This window comes from Rhineura floridana, chromosome 20, assembly GCF_030035675.1.
Source record: "Rhineura floridana isolate rRhiFlo1 chromosome 20, rRhiFlo1.hap2, whole genome shotgun sequence".
Lineage (NCBI taxonomy): Eukaryota > Metazoa > Chordata > Lepidosauria > Squamata > Rhineuridae > Rhineura > Rhineura floridana.
Genome location: NC_084499.1, coordinates 18,288,227 through 18,311,112, shown reverse-complemented (window position 1 = coordinate 18,311,112; position 22,886 = coordinate 18,288,227). Strand labels below are relative to the sequence as shown.

General features: G+C 46.2%; 2 protein-coding genes across 2 annotated transcripts in view; both read right to left on the bottom strand.

Annotated features, from left to right (window-relative positions):
* CEL (carboxyl ester lipase) overlaps positions 1–2,047 on the bottom strand; it is a 14,509-nt gene extending 12,462 nt beyond the window's left edge. Inside the window, exons 1-2 of the mRNA XM_061604239.1 lie at positions 1,931–2,047; positions 322–472 (exon numbers count right to left, since the gene is read on the bottom strand). The gene's annotated coding sequence lies outside the window, so the exon portion shown is untranslated. The remainder of the gene's footprint in view (positions 1–321; positions 473–1,930) is intronic.
* On the bottom strand, positions 424–22,886 carry GTF3C5 (general transcription factor IIIC subunit 5). The gene is made up of 11 exons (XM_061604238.1): positions 22,668–22,886; positions 19,719–19,935; positions 18,734–18,932; positions 13,085–13,280; positions 12,561–12,665; positions 11,264–11,378; positions 10,918–10,998; positions 9,784–9,866; positions 7,270–7,352; positions 6,243–6,385; positions 424–4,414 (listed from the first exon to the last, which is right to left on the bottom strand). Exons 1-11 carry the CDS (start codon positions 22,815–22,817, stop codon positions 4,266–4,268), a joined length of 1,521 nt encoding a protein of 506 aa, XP_061460222.1. The 5' UTR covers positions 22,818–22,886; the 3' UTR covers positions 424–4,265.

Below are 22,886 nucleotides of genomic sequence, written 5' to 3'. Positions count from 1 at the left end.
AGCCAAGCACAGCTGCATCAGACCATTGGTCCACCTGGCTCAGTGTTGTCTACACTGACTGGCAGCAGCTCTCCAGGGTTTCAGGCAGGCATACCGAAATGCCACAGCTTGAACCTGGAACCTTCTGCCTCTAAGCTGCGATCACTATTTTGTGCAGTCTCAGCTCCGCCTGCCGTAATACTGGAACGTTACAGGTCACCTTACAGGATTGTCACAAGGATTCTTGCCTTAAGGATATTTCAGCGCTTGAAAGATGCAAAGGTTTGTTATCATTAATTAAGAAAGCAGAGATGGTTCCCACTCGCCCTTGTGCCGCCTTACCTGGCCAGCCTGGGTGAGGCTGGGGGTCTTCAAGGGTCTTTGTAGGCGCAGCAAAAGGGATTCCTTTGAAGATGTCCACATAGTCCCCAAAAAGACCCAGCTTTTTATTGACACCTTCCACAAAACCTCCTTCCGTGTTCACAATGCCCAGCTAAAAGCACACCACAGAAAGGAACAGAACATATTGTCATACGCTATTCCTTACATAGTCAAAACAGCATCACCCACACACAATTTTTTGGGGAGGCGATGGCAACCCTCTAACTTTGCCCAATGAGGACCGAGCACATAAAGGATGGAAAAACCAGAAAAGCGGGGGAGAATGGAGTTGCTGGAATCCTGAAGGCGCATTCCACGCCGCAACATTATGTTGCAGATCAGGATGCAGGAGAAGTTTATTTTATTTGATTTATATCCAGCCCTTCCTCCTAGCAGGAGCCTAGGGCACCAAACAGAAATGCTAAAAACACTTTAAAACATCATAAAAACACCTTAAAATACATTAAAACAAAAGTTAGACTGAGTTCGCATTTAAAGGCGAACGTATCTAATTCGAATTTTCCATAACAGTGTGAGAACTGAAACACAGCCATACTTCGAAATTTGCACTGCTACAAATTTTGCAACGCAGTTCTCCAATCAGTGTTTGCAAAAATGCATACATTAGGGGAAAGTGTGCATTAAAAATGAATATAAAAGTGAAAATAACATACCAAAAAATCATTAGGGCAAATTGCCTGCATAAATGTGTAACGCACATAGAAAAATGTGTTTACTAACAGAAATTCGCACGAAAATGCTAACGTATTATCATAAGGTTTTTGTTTAAAAAAAAGCTGCAGAAACATTTTTGTTGTCATGTGCCTCCAAGTCTGTTACGGTTTATGGCTACCCTGTGAATCAGCGACCTCCAAGAGCATCTGTCATGAACCACCCTGTTCAGATCTTGCAAGTTCAGGTCTGTGGCTTCCTTGATGGAGTCAATCCATCTCTGGCTTGGCCTTCCTCTTTTTCTACTCCCTGTTTTTCCCGGCATCATTGTCTTTGCTAGAGAATCATGTCTTCTCATTACGTGTTCAAAGTATGATAGCCTCAGTTTCATCATTTTAAACGTGGAGAATTGCATTTAAAATTGGAAAAATGAGAAACGGAGAGAACCAAAATTGACAGATTCACCCATTCAAAGTTCTTATTTATTAAATTTATATCCCGCCCTTCCTCCCAGTAGGAGCCCAATAACACTTTTCAAAAGTGATGGAATTAAAAACAGATCTTTTGATCCCAATTCTTGATTTGCAAGAATGATGGGGGGGGGTTTCCCATTGGACAAAGTTCTTATGCTCATTGGTTTTATGCCCCATTACCTTGGCAGCTTCTGCTGCACCCAGGCAGAAGGTGAGGGCGAGACACAGTATCTCCCAGTGACCCATGGCGTGATCCGAATGGGACCGTCTCAGTACATGAGGACGCTTTTATACCTTGCATCCGACTCATCTTATCTCCGCACGGGCCAAGGGAGACCAGCGTTATCGCCGCACCCTCTGCCAGGCAATCATCACACGGCACCAACGTTTGGCAGAAACCTGCAAGGTAAGTGGAAGAAGCTCACCTTGACACAGGCTGGCGCTTGCCCCCATCCATTCAACAGCTGGGGCTCTCTCACACACAACCTTAGCTGTGAGTAAATCAATAGAAATCTCCTCTTGAAACAAGACGAACATGTGAGGACAGGGCTGGAAAATCAGTACTCGTTCGCTCCTGCAGGTTCAGCGCTACGTTTTTCGAGAGAAAGCACAAACATCTGCAACACATCAGCATTGCCCAGGGTCACCATGAACACATTTCAGATCCCAGTGTATTGGCAGCATCAAATGTGATGAGAAAGATTCAGGGGGCGTAGCTCAGTGGCAGAACCTCTGCTTTGCATGAAAAAAGTGCCAAGTCCAATCCCCATTGGCTTCTCCAGGCAGGGCTGTGAGAGATCCTCTGCCTGAAACCCTTTTAAGAGGAAGACACAATGCGGACCTTGATACTTTCACCAGGCTGCCGTGCCTTCTTCCCTTTAATACCTCTCTCTTGGCAAGGACAGGTGCGTAACTGTGCCTACTTGGAGCTCACCAAAAGTTAAAAATCCTGCTTCCTTCATCCCGTGTAAATGTATTCAAGCAAAAAGTATTTGCATATTCTCATTTTGCATAGTGCACTCTGCACAATTTTGCTTTGAGCAGAGAAAAATAGCTAAGCAGTAGCCAGCCTCTTAGAAATCTGATTCTGCCGTGCTTCTGGACCCTGAGCTTTCAGTAGAAGATTGCCTGCCCACTTCTAGCCATATGGACTAGAAACTTGCCAAGATTCTCAAAGAGCTGACTTTTTGCAACAAGTACCAGGATCCATGCTTTCTTATGCGTTCCTGTGAAACACAGAGACCCTTGATAGTGACCTGCTGATGTGGCCATCATCTTCAAATCTGTGCATAGAAAGACGGCCGTGAGCCTCTTTACCTCTTTCTACAACCTGCTACCTGCACTGTCTGGAAACAACTTAAGACACTGTTGTTTTGACAAGCTTTTCCAGCTGGATGAAAAGGACTCTGCCTGAGGTGTTCATTTTCTATTGTTTTAAGCCTATTTTCACTTGGTTTTTGTAGCGTTCCAACAAAAACAATTTTAGCTGCTTTTATCGCGTCTGCAAATCGCCTTGAGAAACATGTAAAAGGCAATTCATAAGTAAACAAACAAACAAACAAACAGGTAGCAATACAAAAACATTCTTGAAGAAGAAAGTCTGGTGAACTACACACGTTCTTTTCAAGTTAAGAAGGAAATGGCTTTTTAAATACACACTGAGACCTACCACAAATGTTTTTAGTTCTGGATTTAACAGTAAAATATTATTATTATTTATTTATTACATTTACACCCCGCCTTTCTTTTCACGACAGAAACCCAAGGCGGCTTACATATGGTTCCCAGGCGGTCTCCCATCCAGGCACTGACCAGACCTGACCCTGCTTAGCTTCAGACCATAGCCTGGGACCAAAATAGCTTTAACTATGACTAAATACTGAAGGGACCACTACCTCATTCCTTTGCATTACTTCCACAAGAAGCAGAAAAGCTTTGTCCCTTTGCGGACAGGAGAGGATGCTTGGGGGCATCCGTATGCAGCAGGACTTCCAGGAAAACTAATCAAATGTCACTCAAACATTTTGCAACGTTTCTCTGCGTTTATTTACACGTAAGTGGGGGTGAGGAAATACCCGTGAACAAAGAATTACTGGAAATAAGAAGAGGTAAGAGCAAGTTCTAGAGCGCTGACAGTTTGTTTCTAAATTGTCACATGAAACAGTGACAGGGTCAGGGACTTTCTGCAAACTTTGTAAAAACAGACTCTCCCCACTCCCCTCACGATGGTTTGACAGACCAGAAACAATTTGATGCATGCTGTCCGTGCGATAAGAGAGTTACGTTAATATAATATGCCAGTTGCCAAATGTTAACAGACAGAGATCAGCATTTGTGTGCTGTTTCCATAGAGGGGCCACTTTGAGGTGCATTTGTATAAGTCAACACCAGAATCATGCGTGCCCAGTCCACACGTGCAACGCTCCCAAAATTCAACAGGGAGGAGGAATGGCAGACAGAATCCAGCCAAGGTGAGGAAGCATCCATAGATCTGGAAGCAGAACCCTCAGAAGGGAGGGTGAACAGACAAGAGGATGAGAGACGCAAGTGACTCAACTGCATTTTTGTGTGCAGCGAAGTGCCCCAAATTCCGTGCTGAGCAAATGAGCATCAGGAAGGCATACGAAGGAGTCTGCAAGGAACACGACCCACAGATGGGAAGAGAGAGGGATCAATACATATCTCTCACGAGGTCTGGCTTCCCCAATTTCTGGGTTGCCTCACAGGGAGGAATACGGCCACATAGCCAGCGGTGCAGCATCACACGTAGTCCAGGATCTCTGTTTCCATTTCATTTTCACTCCCGTCCGACGGCTTGAACTCCTCTTCCTCCTCTTCCTCTTCCTCTCCAGATTCAAACGACAACTGCTCTTTGCCTTCTTCAGCATTTGAAGTGCTTGTGAACAGAGCTGACCCAGGGAAAGGGATGGAGATAGTTTTAGGAATGGGTTGAGTGAGTCTCCAAGGGCAAAGGGGTGGGGCAAGGTGGCCCAGGGGCAAGTCAGAAGTGCCCCCTCGGGGGTCTCATCTCAAGATGCCATGCCACGGGAGACCTCGGAGCCCAGCAGAGTGAGGAGGAAAGAAACCCACTAGGGTAATTCTTAAAGCAGCCATTTCTCCCTCCCACAAACACTCGCATCTAGGGTTGTTGCCTGATTAAAGAAATCTTAATTGATTAATTATTTTATTATTAATATTTAGTTGTTATTATTAATAATATTATTATTATTTATTATGACATATTTATCCTGCTTTTCCTCCACAGAGCTCAAGGTGGCATATGTGGTTTTGTTCATCTCCCTGTTCACCCTCACAACAACTCTGCAAGGGAGGTGAGGTTGAGCAGACGTAAGCAGAGCCTGGCTGCTGGATCAGGCCAAAGGGAGCCCCTCCAGCCCAGCCTCCTGTTCTCACAGTGCCCAACCAGATGCCCCAGTAGGAAGCCCAAAAGCAGGGCCCGAATGAAAAAGCAACTCTCCCCACTTGCAGGGCTCATCCACTGGTATCCAGAGGCCTGCTGACAGTGCAGGCAGATCATCAGAAGACTTCGCTGCTGGATCCGGCCGCTGGCTCATCTAGTCCCATGTCCTGCTCTCACGGGGGCCAACCAGGTGCCTACAAGAAGCCCGCATGTGGGTCCCGAGCACAACTGCATTTCCCCTCATCTGCGATTCCTAACAGCCGGTATTCAGAGACATACTGAGGTAGCACTGGTTGCCTTTATGTTTCCGAGCTCGATTCAAGGTGCTGGTATTGACCTATAAAGCCTTACACGGCTTGGGACCACAATACCTGATGGAACGCCTCTCCCAATATGAACCACCCGTATACTACGTTCAAGATCAAAGGCTCTCCTCCAGGTGCCTACTCCAAGGGAAGCTCGGAGGGTGGCACCAAGGGAGAGGGCCTTCTCAGTGGTGGCCCCCAAATTATGGAATGATCTCCCTGACGAGGTGCGTCTGGCACCAACACTGTTATCTTTTTGGCGCCAGGTCAAGACTTTCCTCTTCTCCCAGGCATTTTAGCATGTCTTCTATATTGTTTTAAATTTTTAAATTGTGTTTTAAATTGTTTTTAAAAGATGTATTTTAAATTGTATTTGTTTTTAGTTACTGTAAACCACCCAGAGAACTTCGGCTATGGGGCGGTATACAAGTTAAATAAATAAATAAATAAATAAATAAATACTGCCTCCAACAGTGGAGGTGCAAGGAGCTGATTTATTTATTTATTTATTTCATTTATACCCCGCCTTTCTTTTCATGAAACCCAAGGCGGCTTTACAGACGGTTCCCAGGCGGTCTCCTATCCAGGCACTGACCAGACCTGACCCTGCTTAGCTTCAGCAGGGAGCTGGCCCCATGTGCCTTCAGACCATAGCCTGGGCTGATGACTAACCCAGGGTCACCCAGTGAGCTTCATCAACTTCAGCTAAATCAAACGGATTGATATCCTAGCCTAAAAAAATTATTTTCAATACGTTAAAAGTGCAAGCAACAGGCTCTGTCTTAGAAGAAGCACTCCAGCTCCCACAAGCCAGGTTAACCTTGGTAAAACCTAGACTCCTTGTGTCGTATCAAACTAAGTTCTACTCGGAGCAGACCCACTGTGATTAACATACCCAAGTTAGCCATGTCCATCAGTTTCAATGGGGGTACTCTGAGTAGGACTAGCCTTAGACACCACCCTGCATCCCTGGGGGCCAGGCTTCGTTGTTTAAAAGGTACAGTATGTTACCAGGCCTTTTGGAGCGGATGATCTGCTTTATCATCAGAGACATGGTATCCCGCAAGTCATCGCTGGTCTTGGGAAGACACCACCCGTCTCTCTCCGTGCAGAGCGTCTCCATCCCATCATTCCGGCAGATGGTCTTCTGCAAGCTGAACAGAGCCTGGCCTCAGGTTCTTTCTTCCCCACACAAACAACTGAGCAATTTAGGTCTGACATCCCTCCTAAACGCTGACCCCGGTCTTCACAGACTGGGGACAAAGAGTTCTCGCAGGCACTTGTGTCCATCCAATACGCAGGAGAGGGTAAAGACATCTCTAGGGTGAGGGATGAACCCAGTGGAGGCTGGTCTGTTGGGGCCAATGGGGCACTGCCCCACCAACCTCAGTCTGTCTTGGCCTGTCCCCACCTATCATATGACTCGCAACCAATCAGAGGGTGGCTCTGCCTGTCATTGGCTCTGGCTCCACCAACTGCTGGTCTCCTTGTCTCCCTCCCCACCAATCCCAACAAGCGACAGCTACCACAGGCTGAAGCAATGTCCTGCGATGAAGACAGCCCGAGAATCAAGCCTACTTAAATCTGCACAGCCCCACCCCTTCATTTCAATCCGCATAGCCCCACCCTCTTCATCTGAATAGCACTGTGGTCAGTCTAGAGTCCCCTGCCTTCACTCACAAGAAAAGGGGGCATCACGCAATGTGCCCAATGCCAACGGCAGACCTGAGAGCATAGCCCTGCTCCCCAGTAATCATGGGGCTCATCGTGTGAAGGAATGCTGGGAACCAGCTAAGAGACATAAATTGGAGGTATTTGCTCCTGAGGATTAAATGTTTAAGGAATACAAGCCTCCCTCCTCAAGTCAGCTGGATTTTCTACTACTGCAAAAGGAGACACGAACGAGGGGGGGTAATGTTTTGTTTGCGTGGCAACCATAGCGAAGAGAATTCCTTTGTGGTACAGGGAGACACGCAGAAAGGTCAACAAATGGCCTCACATCATTTTGAAGCAGCTTCGGATAAATTAGCGCAAATACCATTCCACGTTCAGGTCACAGAGCTGATAGAACATCTGTCGGTAAGGAGGCAGGGACCCTTCTCGGAAGATATAAATCGAATCCTAAGAAGAAGACAAGGAAAGGGAGAGAAGGTGCTTGGAATGGTTCGGGCAACCACGTCTGTTCTGGATCCTTGCCCATCTTGGCTAGTGAAAGCTAGCAGGGCTGGGACCACCGGTTGGGCCAAGGAAGTGGTTAATGCCTCCTTGAGGGAGGGAGTAGTCCCTGGTAGCCTCAAGGAGGCAGTAGTGAGACCTCTTTTAAAGAAACCCTCCTTGGACCCAGATAACTTGAACAACTATAGACCAGTGGCGAATGTCCCTCTTTTGGGCAAGGTTTTGGAACGGGTGGTTGCCGGCCAGCTCCAGGCGCTCTTGGATGAAACCGATTATCTAGATCCGTTTCAATCCGGTTTTAGGCCTGGTTTTGGCACCGAAACAGCCTTGGTCGCCCTGTATGATGACCTTTGTCAGGAGAGGGACAGGGGGAGTGTGACTCTGTTGATTCTCCTTGATCTCTCAGCGGCGTTTGATACCATCGACCATGGTATCCTTCTGGGGAGACTCGCGGAGTTGGGTGTCGGGGGCACTGCTTGGCAGTGGTTCCGCTCCTACTTCGCGGACCATCACCAGAAGGTAGTGCTTGGGGAACATCACTCGACACCATGGACTCTCCATTGTGGAGTCCCTCAGGGGTCGGTCTTGTCCCCCATGCTTTTCAATATCTACATGCAGCCGCTGGGTGCGGTCATCAGGAGTTTTGGAGTGCGTTGCCATCAATATGCTGATGACACGCAGCTCTATTTCTCCTTTTCATCTTCTTCAGGTGAGTCTGTTGATGTGCTGAACCGTTGCCTGACCGCGATAATGGACTGGATGAGAGCTAGTAAACTGAGACTCAATCCAGACAAGACCAAGACACTGCTGGTGAACGCCTTCCCTGCTCAGATGGTGGATGTTCACCCTGTTCTGGATGGGGTTACACTCCCCCTGAAAGAACAGGTACGTAGTTTGGGGGTTCTTTTCGATTCTTCCTTGTCTCTCGAGGCCCAAGTGGCCTCGGTGGCACGGAATGCATTTTACCATCTTCGTCTGGTAGCCCAACTACGCCCCTATCTGGACAGGGACGACCTCGCCTCCGTTGTTCATGCTCTGGTAGCTTCAAGATTGGATTACTGTAATGCGCTCTACGTAGGGCTGCCCTTGAAGACAGTTCGGAAGCTTCAGCTGGTGCAGAACGCAGCTGCCAGACTATTGACGAGGACCAGTCGGTCTTCGCATATAACACCTATTCTGGCGCGTCTGCACTGGCTCCCTATTTGCTTCCGGGCGAGATTCAAGGTGCTGGTTTTGACCTATAAAGCCTTACACAGCGTGGGACCTCAATACCTTGTGGAACGCCTCTCTCGCTATGAACTTACCCGTTCACTTCGTTCAGAATCTAAGGCCCTCCTCCGGGTACCAGCTCATCGGGAAGCCCGGAGGGTGGTTACTAGATCTAGGGCCTTTTCTGTGGTGGCCCCTGAGTTGTGGAACAGCCTCCCCGAAGAGGTACGCCTGGCGCCTACACGTCTATCTTTCCGGCACCAGGTAAAGACCTTTTTATGCTCCCAGGCATTTTAATCTTTTAATTTTCTTAATCTTTCTACTTTTAACATGTATCCTTCTTAATTTGTGTTGTATTTCGTTTTTGTTGTGCTTTCTGTTGTTTGTTTGTACATGTTTTTGTGATTTTTTACCATGATATATTGTATTTTATCTTGTTTGTTCACCGCCCTGAGAGCTATTCTGCTAAGGGCGGTATATAAATTGAAATAATAAATAAATAAATAAATAAGGGACAGAAAGTGGATTGAACTGAAGATTAAAAAATATGTTTCCACACAACGGTGTCCTATGCTGCTATCTTGATTACCGAATCTTTCATGGCCTCAGCGTGGAGGACGAGGCTAGACGTCACCCAAGCCTTCCTCTTGTCTTCCTCCACCAGCCTGGACACCCCTTCCCAAGGGTCCTCTTGGCACCCTGTGGGCTTGGAAGTCCTCACATCCACATACATGGCCGGCAGATTAACATCTCACAGGTACCCCCTTCCACAAAGCGGTGTTTTTACATATCGTCCTACTATCCTGCTCCCGCCATGGAAAGCTCAGATTCTCCAGTCTGAAGGCAGGTCAGGGACATACCTGGAAAGCTCACCCGAATTCTGCAGCACCAGACACAGAAGAAGCTGGCTTGTGCTGAGTCAGACCATTGGTCCGTGTGGCTCAGTACTGTTTACACTGGCTAGGAGTGGCTACCCAGGATTTCAGGGGGCATCCCCTCTCCAGCCCTACCTGGAGATGCCGGGGATTGAACCATCTCGCCATGACAACAATGAACTGCCTTGGAGTCTTAAGCAAATCCTACATTTCCTCAAAGGAACCGAACTACTGGTATACCACAAGGGGAGAAAGAGTGTGGTCCACTCACGCAGAAGAGATCAAATACTTACTTTAAGTTTGTACTTGCTAAAAGCAGTTTTTCTTGCACTGGGCGCCCCTTGCTTTAGGTCCTGGATGCCAACAGCATGACTTGCTGTAAAGAGCAGGAAAGGAATCCCCCAGTTACATGTTACCCAACATCATCATCATTATCATCATTTATGGCCCACCCTTCACCCAAAGGTCCCAGGGCAGGTCACAACAATTTTAAAATACAACACTGAAAGCAATTTAAAAACAACCTAAAATACCAAAATAGGGTGGGTCCTAAAAATACATATTTCAGGTGTCAAATGCCAAGGTAAAGAGGTACATCTTCCACATTTGCCTGAAACTGTACAGTGAAGTTGTCAGACACACCTCAGTGGGGAGGGAGTGCCTCAATTTAGGGGCCGCTGCACAGAAGACACTCTTCTGCCCCCCCCAAGCTTCCAAGGGTGGCAGAACTACCAAATGGGCTCCCTCTGCTGATCTCAACACCTGAGAGGGTCTGTAGGGAAGGACAACACCAGAAGAGCCTCGCTGTTGGATCAGGCCACAGGGGGCCCATCTAGTCTGGCACCCTGTTCTCACCGTGGCTGACCAGATGGCCCACTGGAAAGGCCACAACAGCAACTCTCCCCCCTATCGCTAGTCGGGCGGTATATAAATTTAATAAATAATAATAATAATAATAATAATATAAAATAATAATAATAATTGTGATTCTCAGCAGCTGGTTATTCAGAGGCATACTGTGGTGGGAGAAGCTAGCCATTGAGGCTAGTAGCTGCTGATACCCTTTACCTCCATGAATTTGTCTAATCCCCTTTAAAAGCCATCCAAGTTGGTAGCCACCCCTACATCTTATAGGAGCGAATTCCATCATTTAACTATGCACTGTGTGAAGAGGTGCTTTCTTTAACTTGTAGCATTCAGCTTCATTGGATTACCCCAAGTTCAGGTATTGAGAGAGAGAGGAGAGAGAGGAGAGAGAGAGGGAGGGAGGGAGGGAGGGAGGGAGGGAGAGGGAGAAATTAAAATTAAAATCAAAAAAATCCACAGATCAATAGCAGAAGATACAATGGCTAAGATCAGTTTTAGAAACAAGATGTCAGAAGGCAAACAGGCACCCGCCTACCGGCCCTCTTGCCTGCCCTGCGCACCTGTTTTTTTCACAGTGATGGGCAGGCTGTAGTTGTATGTGCTCCGTTTCGCTTTTACTGGCATGTCATTCGGGGCGTATCCTAGGGGAGAAGAAAGCACGTCTGTGGAGGAGGAAGAGGATCGGGAAGGGCACCTCAAGGAAAAACAAATCACACTAGTGATTTTTAACAACAGTTTGGCAGGACATGAAAGCCTACAATAAAAAAAATAAAAAATAAAAACAGCGCTCCTGTTTCTAAGCAGCTCAGTCCCTTTGGAGCCTGGACCTGGCATCTGTAAGGGGGTAGCAAAGCCCCACCACTACCAAGAAAAAGAGCAGTGACGGTTGCCTGTTTCCATTTTTACCGTATTTCATTCCGCAGCGAATTCTGAAATCCAGGACTTGGTAGAACTTTGCTTCTGGGTGTTTTCTGGGATCATAACCAAAGCGAACCCACAGGCTTCTCCAAGGTCCTGTTAGCTGCAGGGGCAACACGGAATTGCAAGAATGTATATACACAGCACTCTGATTCCTCGGCCATTTTTTATCCTTACCCTAATAGAGGACTGAAATCACCTTGACGTGGGAAGAGGAAATATGTACTTCCAACCTCAGATTAAAGAACATACCGACACAACAATCATTCGGACAGCAGCTGTAAAAAGGGCCATTATTTTGCTGCCGTCGGGACCTTCAAAACTGGCTGTGGTAGACTAGTGGAGGCAAGACATTGAAAGAACCATGCCCCAACATGTTGGAGATACGGCAAGGGGTGGAAGGTGGCGCTTACGGGGAAGTTGGCACAAAAAGTCAGAGCAAGGTTTAAAAAAAAAAATAATGTAGGGTCCATTCTTTTCAACAGGTGTACTCTGAGTAGAACTTAACTGGATACAACCCATTGTTCTGTATGTACGTTTTGCAAAACAAATAAAAACAATGCCAAAAACAAAGAAACAAGCTGGATGTGGTGACCAACTTTTTACCTCCTCTTCCCTTTGTGAGCCTCTGCCTATAAGAGAGGCACATCCGAGGAAGGGGAAAGTTGACTTTGGGACATTGGAAGCTTGCCATATACCGAGACAAACCACTGGTCTATCGAGCTCAGTCATCAGCCTCAGGATGAAAGAAGTTCCCCATTCCTGAGATAAGTGCATGAGAGGGAAAATGAACTGGATAGTTTCCAAGCCGAAATTGTTATAAATTTTTAAACTGTGTTTTAAATTGTTTTCAAAAGATGCGTTTTTTAAATTTGTATATTTGTTTTAATGTTTTTAGTTACTGTAAACCGCCCAGAGAGCTTCGGCGATGGGGCGGTATATAAGTACAATAAATAAATAATAAATACAAGATCAGCATTTTGTAAAAAAACATTCTGAAATATATTATTGGTCCCCCTCTCTCGGATTTCTTCTCCTCTGCACATTTTCTGGTGAAACAGCATGGCTGCATTTAATCGTTTCCACACTTATCCAATATTGAGCATACAGGGTTGTAGCCTACTTCCTCGAAGTAGGCCCATTCATTTTAATGGCTCTAAGTCAAGCCCATTCTTTTTAATGGGTCTACTCTGAAAAAGACTAACATTGAATATATTTTATGGGCTGTTTGCAAAATTCTTTTTAAGAAAGGACAAGAGATGGCAACGAAGCCAAACCGACTCACCATGTAATAAGCCAAATAGGGCAGAAGAAACTTGAGTTTGTCGGGATGGATGTTGATATTGGCCTTCACGGCATTGCGAGACCACACAGGGCGGACCTCAAACAGCTAAAACAAAAATATATACTCAAGAAAAGGGTACCAAAGACTTGCCTCCTGATTAAGGAGGCTACTCTCAACAAAGAGCTCCAGCCAACTCTGGCCCTTGATAACTCAAGTCCACAAAGACATGTGTCTCATACAGACATCTTTTTTTTGGGGGGGGGGGGACCTTCTGAAGGCCACATGCCACAGGGAAGGGCCGTAGCTCAGCGGTGAGAGAATCTGCTTTGCTTGCAGAAGGTCCCAGCTTCAACCCCCGATGGCATCTCCAAGTAGGGCTGGGAGAGACTCCCTGTCTGAAGCCCTCGAGAGCCGCTGCCAGTCAGTGTAGACAGTACTGAGCTAGAGGGGCCAAGCACCTGACTCAGTACAAGGCAGGTTCATATCTTTCAGTGAGCAAAGAGACCCTCCAGAGGTGCACCTACCCTCCGCAATTCTTCTTCCGCTTTGTGATCCATGGCATTGCTGCAAACTCTTCGCCAGGTCTGCTCCGCAGCGTCCAGCGCCTTCATCGGGATCTCTTCATCCTCGAAGTTGACAAAGATGGCGTTGTGGGGCCGGCGGGCCCTACTGAGACCTATCAGGTTCTCGCTGGACAGAATGGGGTTATGATATCCTTCCCTGCGGGAGACGAATCAGAAAATGAATCCTGTTCAGCTCAGCAGTGTGCCGCAATATATTTGTTTAACAAAATTGACTGACAACAACTGGGAAAATCCTGAGGGCCAGACAGAGAGACCTGGAAGGCCGCATCTGGCCCTTGGGGTGAGATTCCCCACCCTGGAGTTTCGCCTATGTCTACTAGGCTAGCGCTTAAATACAAGGCCAGGTCACACCAAGAAACAAGGCTGGTTTACACTAATATATTTTAAAGCTGCCCAATGAACTGCACAGCTGAGAACTCCTGAAAGCAAACCCAAAGTCCCACCCTGCGACATCAGTTAACAACCTTCTGCACAGAGCAACCGAATCAGCTATCATCATCTTCATCATTATTATTATTTCTTCATTTGATTTCGTATCCGTTCTTCATCATAAGCTCCCAGGGCAAGTTACAACTATTTAAAATCTAGTATTAAATACAGTTTAAAACAAGCCACAGGAATAGGGGGGTCCTGGAAACACACAGCTCAGTTGTCAAAGCAGTGCATCTTGAGCATACGATGGAAACGACGTAATGAAGGTGCCAGATGCGCCTCTGTAGGGAAGGGATTCCACAATGAAGGGGCCACCACAGAGAGTGCCCTCTCCCGGGCTGCCACCACCCTGAACTACTGAGGACAGTGGAACTACCAAGAGGCTACCTCCTCTTCTGATCTTAAGAGCCGAGACAGTGTTTGGGAGTGTCCAAAGGCCACTGCAAAAGAACCTCTTGGCAAACTGTGCTTCCTGCACGATGAGGACTCCTGGGGCAAGTTCCCACCGGCACAAAACCAGATCTGCATTGGACAAGCTGCATTCAGTCTCGCTCTGATCTCCAGTCTTTTATTATTATTTTTTTATTGTTGTTGTTGTTTGTTTCTACCTTTTGGCCAAAAGGCCCTCAAGGCGGCTTCCAAAAATAAACACAAATATAAAAATACATCAATAAAAACAATACAATTTACAAAAAGCAGCAGTTACAACATCCAATAAAATACATTAACAAATCACAAAGCAAAAATTCACTCCTCTCTCTTCTTGGCCTTCTAAAAAGGGCCCAGGAGAAAAGATGGGAGGCAAAGGCCCACCTCCAAACCGGCAGAGGCAGACGCAAAGCAAGAAAAGCCCCTCTAGGAGGAACAGAGAGAAGCCGGCCCAGCAATGGCAGACGAGGGAAACAGCAGCGGAGTCAACACCGTTCCAGGAAACGTGTCTCTCCAGCGAACCTTCCCAGTCTAGGCTCGAGACATACTCTCCTCCGCACTCCCGGGACATCCGAAAGGCGAAGAAGCAGGACAAAGGTTTTAAACATATTAAGCCAGATTGCACCGAATCCCTTAATAGCAGACGTAGCTGGTTAAGAAAGGCAGCTGGCCAATTTAGTAAGATTCTGTTTAAGGAACAATTTTGTCCTCAAGAAGCTGGAGAGAACCCGTTGGTCTTTTATACTGTAATTTGTATAGGGAGCCTAGAGGGAAGATGATTCTTCCTTTGTGAAGAACTCTACCCAGCAGACCCACTAAAACTGTGATATCTTTTTTCCCCCACTTATGTTACTGAGAAGTGAGCTAGATTTCATCCATGCAAATGCTCCCCTTTGGCTCCTCTGTGAATGGAACTGTATCCTTTTTATGACTGTCTGTTCAGAAGTATCACGGGGCGATATTGGTCATATTCAGAGTTGAAATCAACAGAGAGCACCTGCTTTGCAGGCAGAACATTTCAGGTCCAATCCCTGACACTGCCAGATAGGGTTGGGAAAGACTCTCTGCCTGAAGCCCATGGAGAGCCACTGCCAGTCAGTGTAGACAATACTGAGCTAGAGGACCAATGGTGTGACTCAGTATAAAGGAGTTTCCTATGTTTCTAACTTAAGTCCATTGATTTCAAAAGGTTTACTCTTGAGTATGATTTAATTGAGAGCAAGTGTGGCATAGTGGTTAGAGTGTTGGACTAGGACCTGGGAGATCAGGGTTCGAATCCCCACACAGCCACGAAGCCCACTGGGTGACCTTGGGCCAGTCGCTGCCTCTCGGCCTCAGAGGAAGGCAATGGTAAACCATCTCTGAACAGGGCTGTGGAGTCGGTCCGCCAAACCTCCAACTCCCAACTCCTCTATTTTTCTACTGTCTGACTCCGACTCCACCCAAAATTGCTTCCAACTCCACAGCCCTGGAAAGGGCTGTAAATGTCTTTTTAAATTGGAAGCTCTCCTAGGAGCATTTTTATCGCTGCCTGAATATGCGCTGATCTTGGCATCACAGCATTTGTCTTCATCTGGGTCCTGTGTCATACACTCACACGCAAAATGTTTTCCATCTTGAGTTACGGTGAAATGCTCAACTACAGCTGACTTCATGGGAAGCTTCTTTGACATTGTGAATTGATATTTTAAAAAATTTGTCAATCAAAATTTATTTTGAAGCCAGAGTCGGTACATTTCTACCAACTCCGACTCCACCCAAAATTGCTTCCGACTCCACAGCCCTGTCTCTGAATGCCGCTTACCATGAAAACCCTCTTCGTAGGGTTGCCATGTCGGGATCGACTTGAAGGCCGTCCCTTTCCATGACTTAGTTGGCTATCACTCACTGTGTTCCTGGGGCTCACTCTGCATAGGACTGCAGTCTTATTCCGTCCGTACTACATTTATTGGCTTGTGATCATAATGCACTCATTCGACCAGTTAAGGCAAAGCTCAGAACCCTAAGAAGCGCCTTGCTATATCAAATCAAGAGCCACCTGGTCAAGATTATTTATATGTCCTCCTTTCTGCAATACTGCGCTTGAAAAAGGGGTCAAAACAGATATAAATAAATCCTGGAGAATCGCTGCCAGTCAGTGTTGACAGCACTGAGCTAGTGGGCCCATCATCTGGCTCAGTATAAAGCAGCTTCCTATAATTAAATCCCAGGAGGGACTGCAAAGCGCCAGGCTGGGGACAGCAGTTGTGTCCTCAAGAAGTGGATTGCATAAGCAGCCTTTCCCTAACTTTGGGTCCCCAGTTGTTACAGGACTACAACCCCCACCAGCCCCAGCCAGCGTGGCCAATGGTCAGGAATTATGGGAACTGCAGTTCAACAACATCTAGGGACCCAAAGACTGGGAAATAAATCAAGCTAAAGAAGAAGAACTTTCATCACACAGCCCACTAACGCCAAAACAAACTCTGCTGATATGGCCCCTTAAAAGGCAATGCAGCCCCTTTTTTTTTCCCCTGTCAAAGCGCTGGGAGAGGCTGGAGGGTCCTAGTAATGGGATTTCTGCACTGTGGATTACCTTTTGATGCGTTAACCGTACTTAAAGAGGGAAAAGTCGAGCCCTGCAATTTTGAATTTATTTTAAAACCTTCTACATGCAGCCAGAATTAATTTGAGAGCAGGTGGGGTGGGGAGGCCGCTGTGCCTATTTATTCTTCAAGGCCGTTTGGAAAACATCTGACAAATAGCAAAAACTGACAAGTTATGCAAGAGCCAGGGAAGCATACCAGCCAGGGAACAGTGTTTATTTAACTGGACAGTGTTTATTTAACACTGGAATGAAACATTTAATGACAGTATTCAACCATGTATTGCCTTTCTCTTTATTGTAACATGGGGAAACAATGCAACGTTTTTCCCTATGCTGTTGGTATTATTATTTTTATTACTATTACTATTTTGTGACAAAATTACAAAACAGCCTGTCATTTTGGATTTGAAATTGCTTTTGTGTATGAAATTGTTTTTATATATGAAATTAAGAACATAAGAACAGCCTGCTGGTTCGGGCCAGTAGCCCACCTAGTCCGGCATCCTGTTCTCACAGTGGCCAACCAGATGCCCCAATGGGAAGCCCGCAAGCAGGACCTGAGCGCAAGAGCACTCTCTGTTGGTGCCCAACAACGTCTGGAGGGCCGCCCGTTCCACTTTCCTGATTTAAACCCTGGCCTGATTTGAACTACACCACACTGGCCCTCTAAATAAAGAATTCCCAAGAGACCAGAAGACATAGAAGATCACATAAAGGTTGCGAGTCAGAAATGCAATCCATGCTGCATCACGTTTCCATTTGAGTTTGGATGAAAGATAACAGTGAGAAAAAGCAAAGGTGTCGGCATGAGAAACATTCCGAACGTTATCTCTGATTAATGGGAAAGCCGCCAAGGTTGAACAGGCACAGCCATGTCTGGTCAATGTAGCTCTGTGACAACGTGGCTCTCCCAACCCTAGGATTTGAGTGCTGCAACACAAGCAGTTGCACTGATGGATAAGTAAGGAATGCATACATATTTACGTGTATACTTCCTGCTCCAATACTTTGTTTTAGCTCCATTGGGCAGGCAAACCCAAGTGGAATCAGAGCTGGATTCGCACAGAAGTTCCATATATTCAGAAGTCTCCACATGCCTGTAGAAGCTATTAGTTCTGACAGCTGCAACAGGCACCCCTGGAAAGCTCCTTTTCAGCCTTGTCAGGGCCACTACTGCTTGTATGCGTATCCTCTCTCACCCACCCACCCTCTGGTATTGCTTAGTCTCTCCTAGAAGCAGAGAGGAATGCAGAAGTCACTCTGACTTTGTTGTTCCTCCTCTGCTGCCTGAAGAAGCCAGGTGCTGCCAGAGGCCAGTTGAGTGAATAATGGCACTGGGAAAGGTGAAAGGGGGCTCTCTACAGGTGCCTATTGCCACTGTCAGAACCAATAGCCATGACAAGCAGTTGGAGGCTTATGATCATGTGGAAGCTTGCTCACAAGCACTACAACAGGTATGGGGAACCTTTCTTTGGCCCAAGGGTAGCATTCCCTTGTGGGTAACATTCCAGAGGTTGCATGCCAGTGGTGGGCAGGGCCAAATCTAAAAGTGGGCAGGGCCAAAATTGCATTCTCCTTTCACACATCCACACACGTCTCTGTTTCCGTTTTCTTGCTGAGTAGGGGCTTCCATCACCAGCTCAGTCCTACCCCCTTTGCAGCCCCGTTTCCCCCACTTTCTCAGTTACTTTGCACAGTAACAGCTGAAATGCAGGGCTTCGTAGGGGACAGGGCTTGAGGAGAAGCTAGTAGCCTGGATGTGGAGGCTTAATGTTTTTTAAGAACGTTTTCAACTGTGTCTTGGAATTTTTAAACTGTAATTGTGTTTTGGGAATGTTTTTAACTGTTTTTAGTATGCTTTTCTTTTTTCTTGTTAAATTGTTTTGTTTATGTTCGCTGCCCTGGGCTCCTTCGGGTGAAAGAGCGGGATATAAATTCAAATAATAGTGAGCTGCATTTGGCCTGTGGGCAAGAGGTTTCGCACCCTTGCCCTCCAACTCCAGCCCCAAACAGCAACCATCTCCAGCCCATAAAGTCACCATGCATACATAAATCCCGCCAAAGGATAAGCCCACACACAATATCCAATCAAAGGAGCTAAGCACATGGCTATCTGCTCGCCCTCCAAGAAAGGCACTGACCTATGTTGTGTTTCCGGGCGATAGTAATAGTCCACAGGAGTGTCCAGGCGTGAGAAAATGGGTGGAGGAATATAAAGTGGAAGGTCACTCAGGAAGAAGTCCTCTTTCTCTGGCTTGAGCATCAGGACTTTGTCATACATTGAGGTCTGCTTGCCATCCGGTCCGGAGCGCATGGCCAAATACTGGAAATCAGACATCCCTGCAGGGAATGATACGGAAGAGTGCTAATTCAACCCAACAGATTCACTTCCACCACACTACTGAGCAAAGCCAGTAGTGGACATCTTGTTCCCTACCAAATCTACATCTAGGATTTATTCATTTAGAACATTGCATTCTGCACTGTAGCTGTCCCAAAAGGCTCTCAAAATGGCATACAAGAGATTTGTACAACACAACCACTTTCAAAAAGTTGTGCATGTGCAATTAGAAACAACATGGTGCAAGGTTTATTCAGGGGGCATTCCCCCCCTCATTCTGGGACATTCCCTGGGGTCGACAGACAGCAGGCCTGCTGATGATCCGGGAGGCAAAGGAGGGGGGTTGAGCAGCTGAAATTCGCTCAGTCTTCCCTGACTCCAAAGAAGGGGAATGTGTGGCCCTCCAGATGTTGTTGGACTACAACTCCCCGTCATGCCTTGGACTGTGCTGCTGCACATGAAGAAGCCCGTCCCAGAGAGAGATTAAAAAAAAAAAAAATTAAGATATTTTAAAAGCTTTTTTTTAAAAGATGTTTTTAAATGTGTTTTTGCTTTAATATATTTTAAAGTCTGTTTTTGTGGTGTTTTAAAGTGTTTTTAGTGCTTTTGTCTGCAGACCTGGGCTCCCACTGGGAGGAAGGGTGGGATATAAATCAAATAAATAAATACATAAATAAAATACGTTCTTATTTATTTATTTATTATTTGATTTATATCCTGCCCTTCCTCCCAGCAGGAGCCCACACACACACACGCACTCCAAACAGATGAGAACAAATCATTACCTTGAAACTTATAAACGGTGGCAACAATGCCAAGGACCTCGACTTCAAACTTGACCTCTTCCTCAAAATCACCAGCTTCTGTCTGTTTCCTCCTAGTTTTCTTTCTCACTTTCAGCAGCATGGAAGATGTTGGGAAGCGGTTGGCACACACCGGGTGGCAGTAGGGGTCTCTGGGGCGGAAGTAGAGCTCGAGCCTCCTGCCAGGGTCGGCATAGATCTGAAAAGGATGCACGTGACCAACAAATAATAGTGGTTAGATCATTCAGCAGGGCTGAGTGAGAAGAGGCTTCTCTTCCTCACCACCCAGCACGGAAATGCAGAAGGCTGGGGGCTTGCAGCTGGGCAAGGGGCTGGGTGAAGAGGAGGGGCTACAGGCCAGATGATAATGATGATGATGATTGATTAATTTTATATCCAACCCTTCCTTCCAAAGATAGCACAGATGTAGTAAAAACTGGATCTGGCCCAGGCACCAGCAGAGTTAGATATATTTATTTATATATTTTTTTAAAAAAATATTTATTTTTATACACCTTATACATTACATCTGTCCCCACCCCATCTACCATACATCGCTCCAAATACCTATTTATCTATAACCTTGTATTTTGCACTCCATAATTCATTACCTTTCTCACTCATCTCATAACACATACAGAAAGTAATCATGATCTCCACTGTTTTGTAAAGTGGGTAGGGACTGTTCTCCGACTACCAGCCCCTGATGTGATCAGAATAATAAATGGTTGCCAACATTTTGTGAATGTGTCTTCCTTTTTTAATCCTTTACTCATCTTCAGTTTCCATGTTAATTTTTCTAGCAGTGCTTTCTCCCATATTTGTCCATACCATCTATCTATTGATGCCCACACCTAATCGTTCCAACATCTGGCTATAACTTGACGGGCAGCTACTAACATAAAACTAATTAATTTTTTACTGTGCAACCTACTGTTTTCGTTTATGAATAAATTTAACAATACTAATTCTGGCAGCTGCACCAGCTGTTCAGTGATCTTACCCATTTCATTTTGTACCTCAACCCAGCGTTTTTTTACTTTCTTGCAATCCCACCACGTGTTGTAGGATCCTATCTCCCTCCCCCCATTTCCGACAATGCTCTGGGAATTCAGTTTTAGTTATATGCCATATCCTGAGGAAGGTCCAGAAGTACCTCTGCATTATTTTTAACGCTGTTTCTCTATGTAATTATTTTTTAAATTAAATTTATATCCCACCATTCCAGAAGGAGGCCAGGGCAGCAAACAAAAACACTTTAAAACATCTTAAAAACAAAAGACTTTAAAACATATTAAAACAAAACATCTTTAAAAACCTACTAAAACAAAACATCTTTAAAACATCTTTAAAAAACTTTAAAAACCTCTAAAAAGCAATCAGATATAATCTAACCCCTGCCACTAATCCCCTCCCTCATAACAGACATCAATTCAGATCAACCATTTCCCCACCCCCTTAAAGTGCTACAACACAAGGTTCTCTCTATGACCTAGGATACATCCTTCTCTTTCTGCAAAGGAGGTAGACAACCAGCAGCCCATGAGCTAAATCTGAACCAAAGATGGCTCCTAGCTTTCCCACCACTCCCCTATGCCACCCTAGTTAGGGGTGATCCTGATTATGAAATGCCCTCCCCAGGGAGGCTTTCCAGATGTTGACGCTGTGTTTAAACATCTCCCTGAGCCAAACGATGGCTTAAGGTTCCAGTTTCCGAGCAGGCAATCACAACTGCTTTGCTCTTCTCTGGGCTTCTTAGGTCAGTACAGCACGGCAGCTAAGCCAAGGTTTGGCTCAGAAGCTTGTCCAAACCCAGAATAGCTTCTTGACCATGATCTGTAGCCAAGGTTTGTCCTGTGGTGCCAGTTACAGTTGAGGAGGAAAGACCTTATCCTGGCTTCAGATGATGCACTAAACCTTGGCTTAGCTTTTACACTGAACTAAAAGGCCTAGGGACCAAAGCAGCTGCGAATCTCTCTTCAGCAGCCAGCACATTCACATGGTCACAGTAAACCAGGCCACAATAATCTTTTCACAGCACCAGACAAAGACATATTTATTAACCCAGGCATTCGGACACAGCTAGCAGTTCGGCTTTTCATAGCCTTGGTGTTCCTTCCTGAGTTTTGGGGGGGGGGGGGATATAACTTTATGTTTTTAAGCTGAATTTTTTTTTTGAATGAACACTCTAGTATATTTGTATTATATCATTTTAATAGATATTCTATTACAAAGGGCATTTCCTGTAATTTTATAGAGTAAGAATAAAAATTTACATACACTTTGGGACTTCCTGGGGTTGTGGGAAGTGCCCATAAATATAAACTGACCATCTACGCCTCCTTGGAGGAAAGGTGGGATATACAGGTAGTAACGATGGCGCGTGGGCAATGATAAGTTCAAGGTATTGCTTCATTTGAGGCAATGGGTGGAGCCTAATTGCAGGTGGGGGGAGGAGCCTGTATATGCCTGACAGCAGAGGGGTGGAGCCTAAGGAAACAAAGAGGCGGTACTAATTTTAAAAGCAGTCATCAAGCCTCAAGCCTAGAGATGTGATGGGGGGGGGAAGAAAAATTCGGGAGGGGGGGAATTGTTTCAATTTTTCAGGAAAAATTGCTTCCCCTCCCAGCTTTTATTTTATTTCCCCCCCCTTTTCTTTCGGACAGGCCTTTACATCTCTACTCAAGCCCTGAGGCCTGGCGACCCTCTTTGGCATTAAGCTCCTTCACGGAGGAAGAGTTCCCCTGAGCATATGCAAAGCGCACCCCCATCCCTCCCACCCATCTCTGGGGTTCCTTCAGGGACACGAGCTGGAGCATGTGGCGCTGAGGGCTTGCCAAGCAGGCTGGCTTGAGCCCCCACACCTTTTCCTTTCGAGAACCTGAGCAGAAACGTGAGGAAACTCGAGAAGACATTACTCGCTTCCCTCACCCGAGAGACCCCCTCTTCGCCCCCCAGGGTCAGCAGCGTCTTCCCGACATCTCGCACCACGCCGGGATATTCCACGCACACCAGTCGCTTGTCGCGGTGGAAGTCCGAAATCGCCGCGCCAGCCCCACCGACCTGGCCTCCTCCCGCCATTTTCCTCTCTCAGAAACGTCGCGGTCCGTTCCTTAAAAGTGCCCCCCCTCACGTAGGAACCTTGAGAAG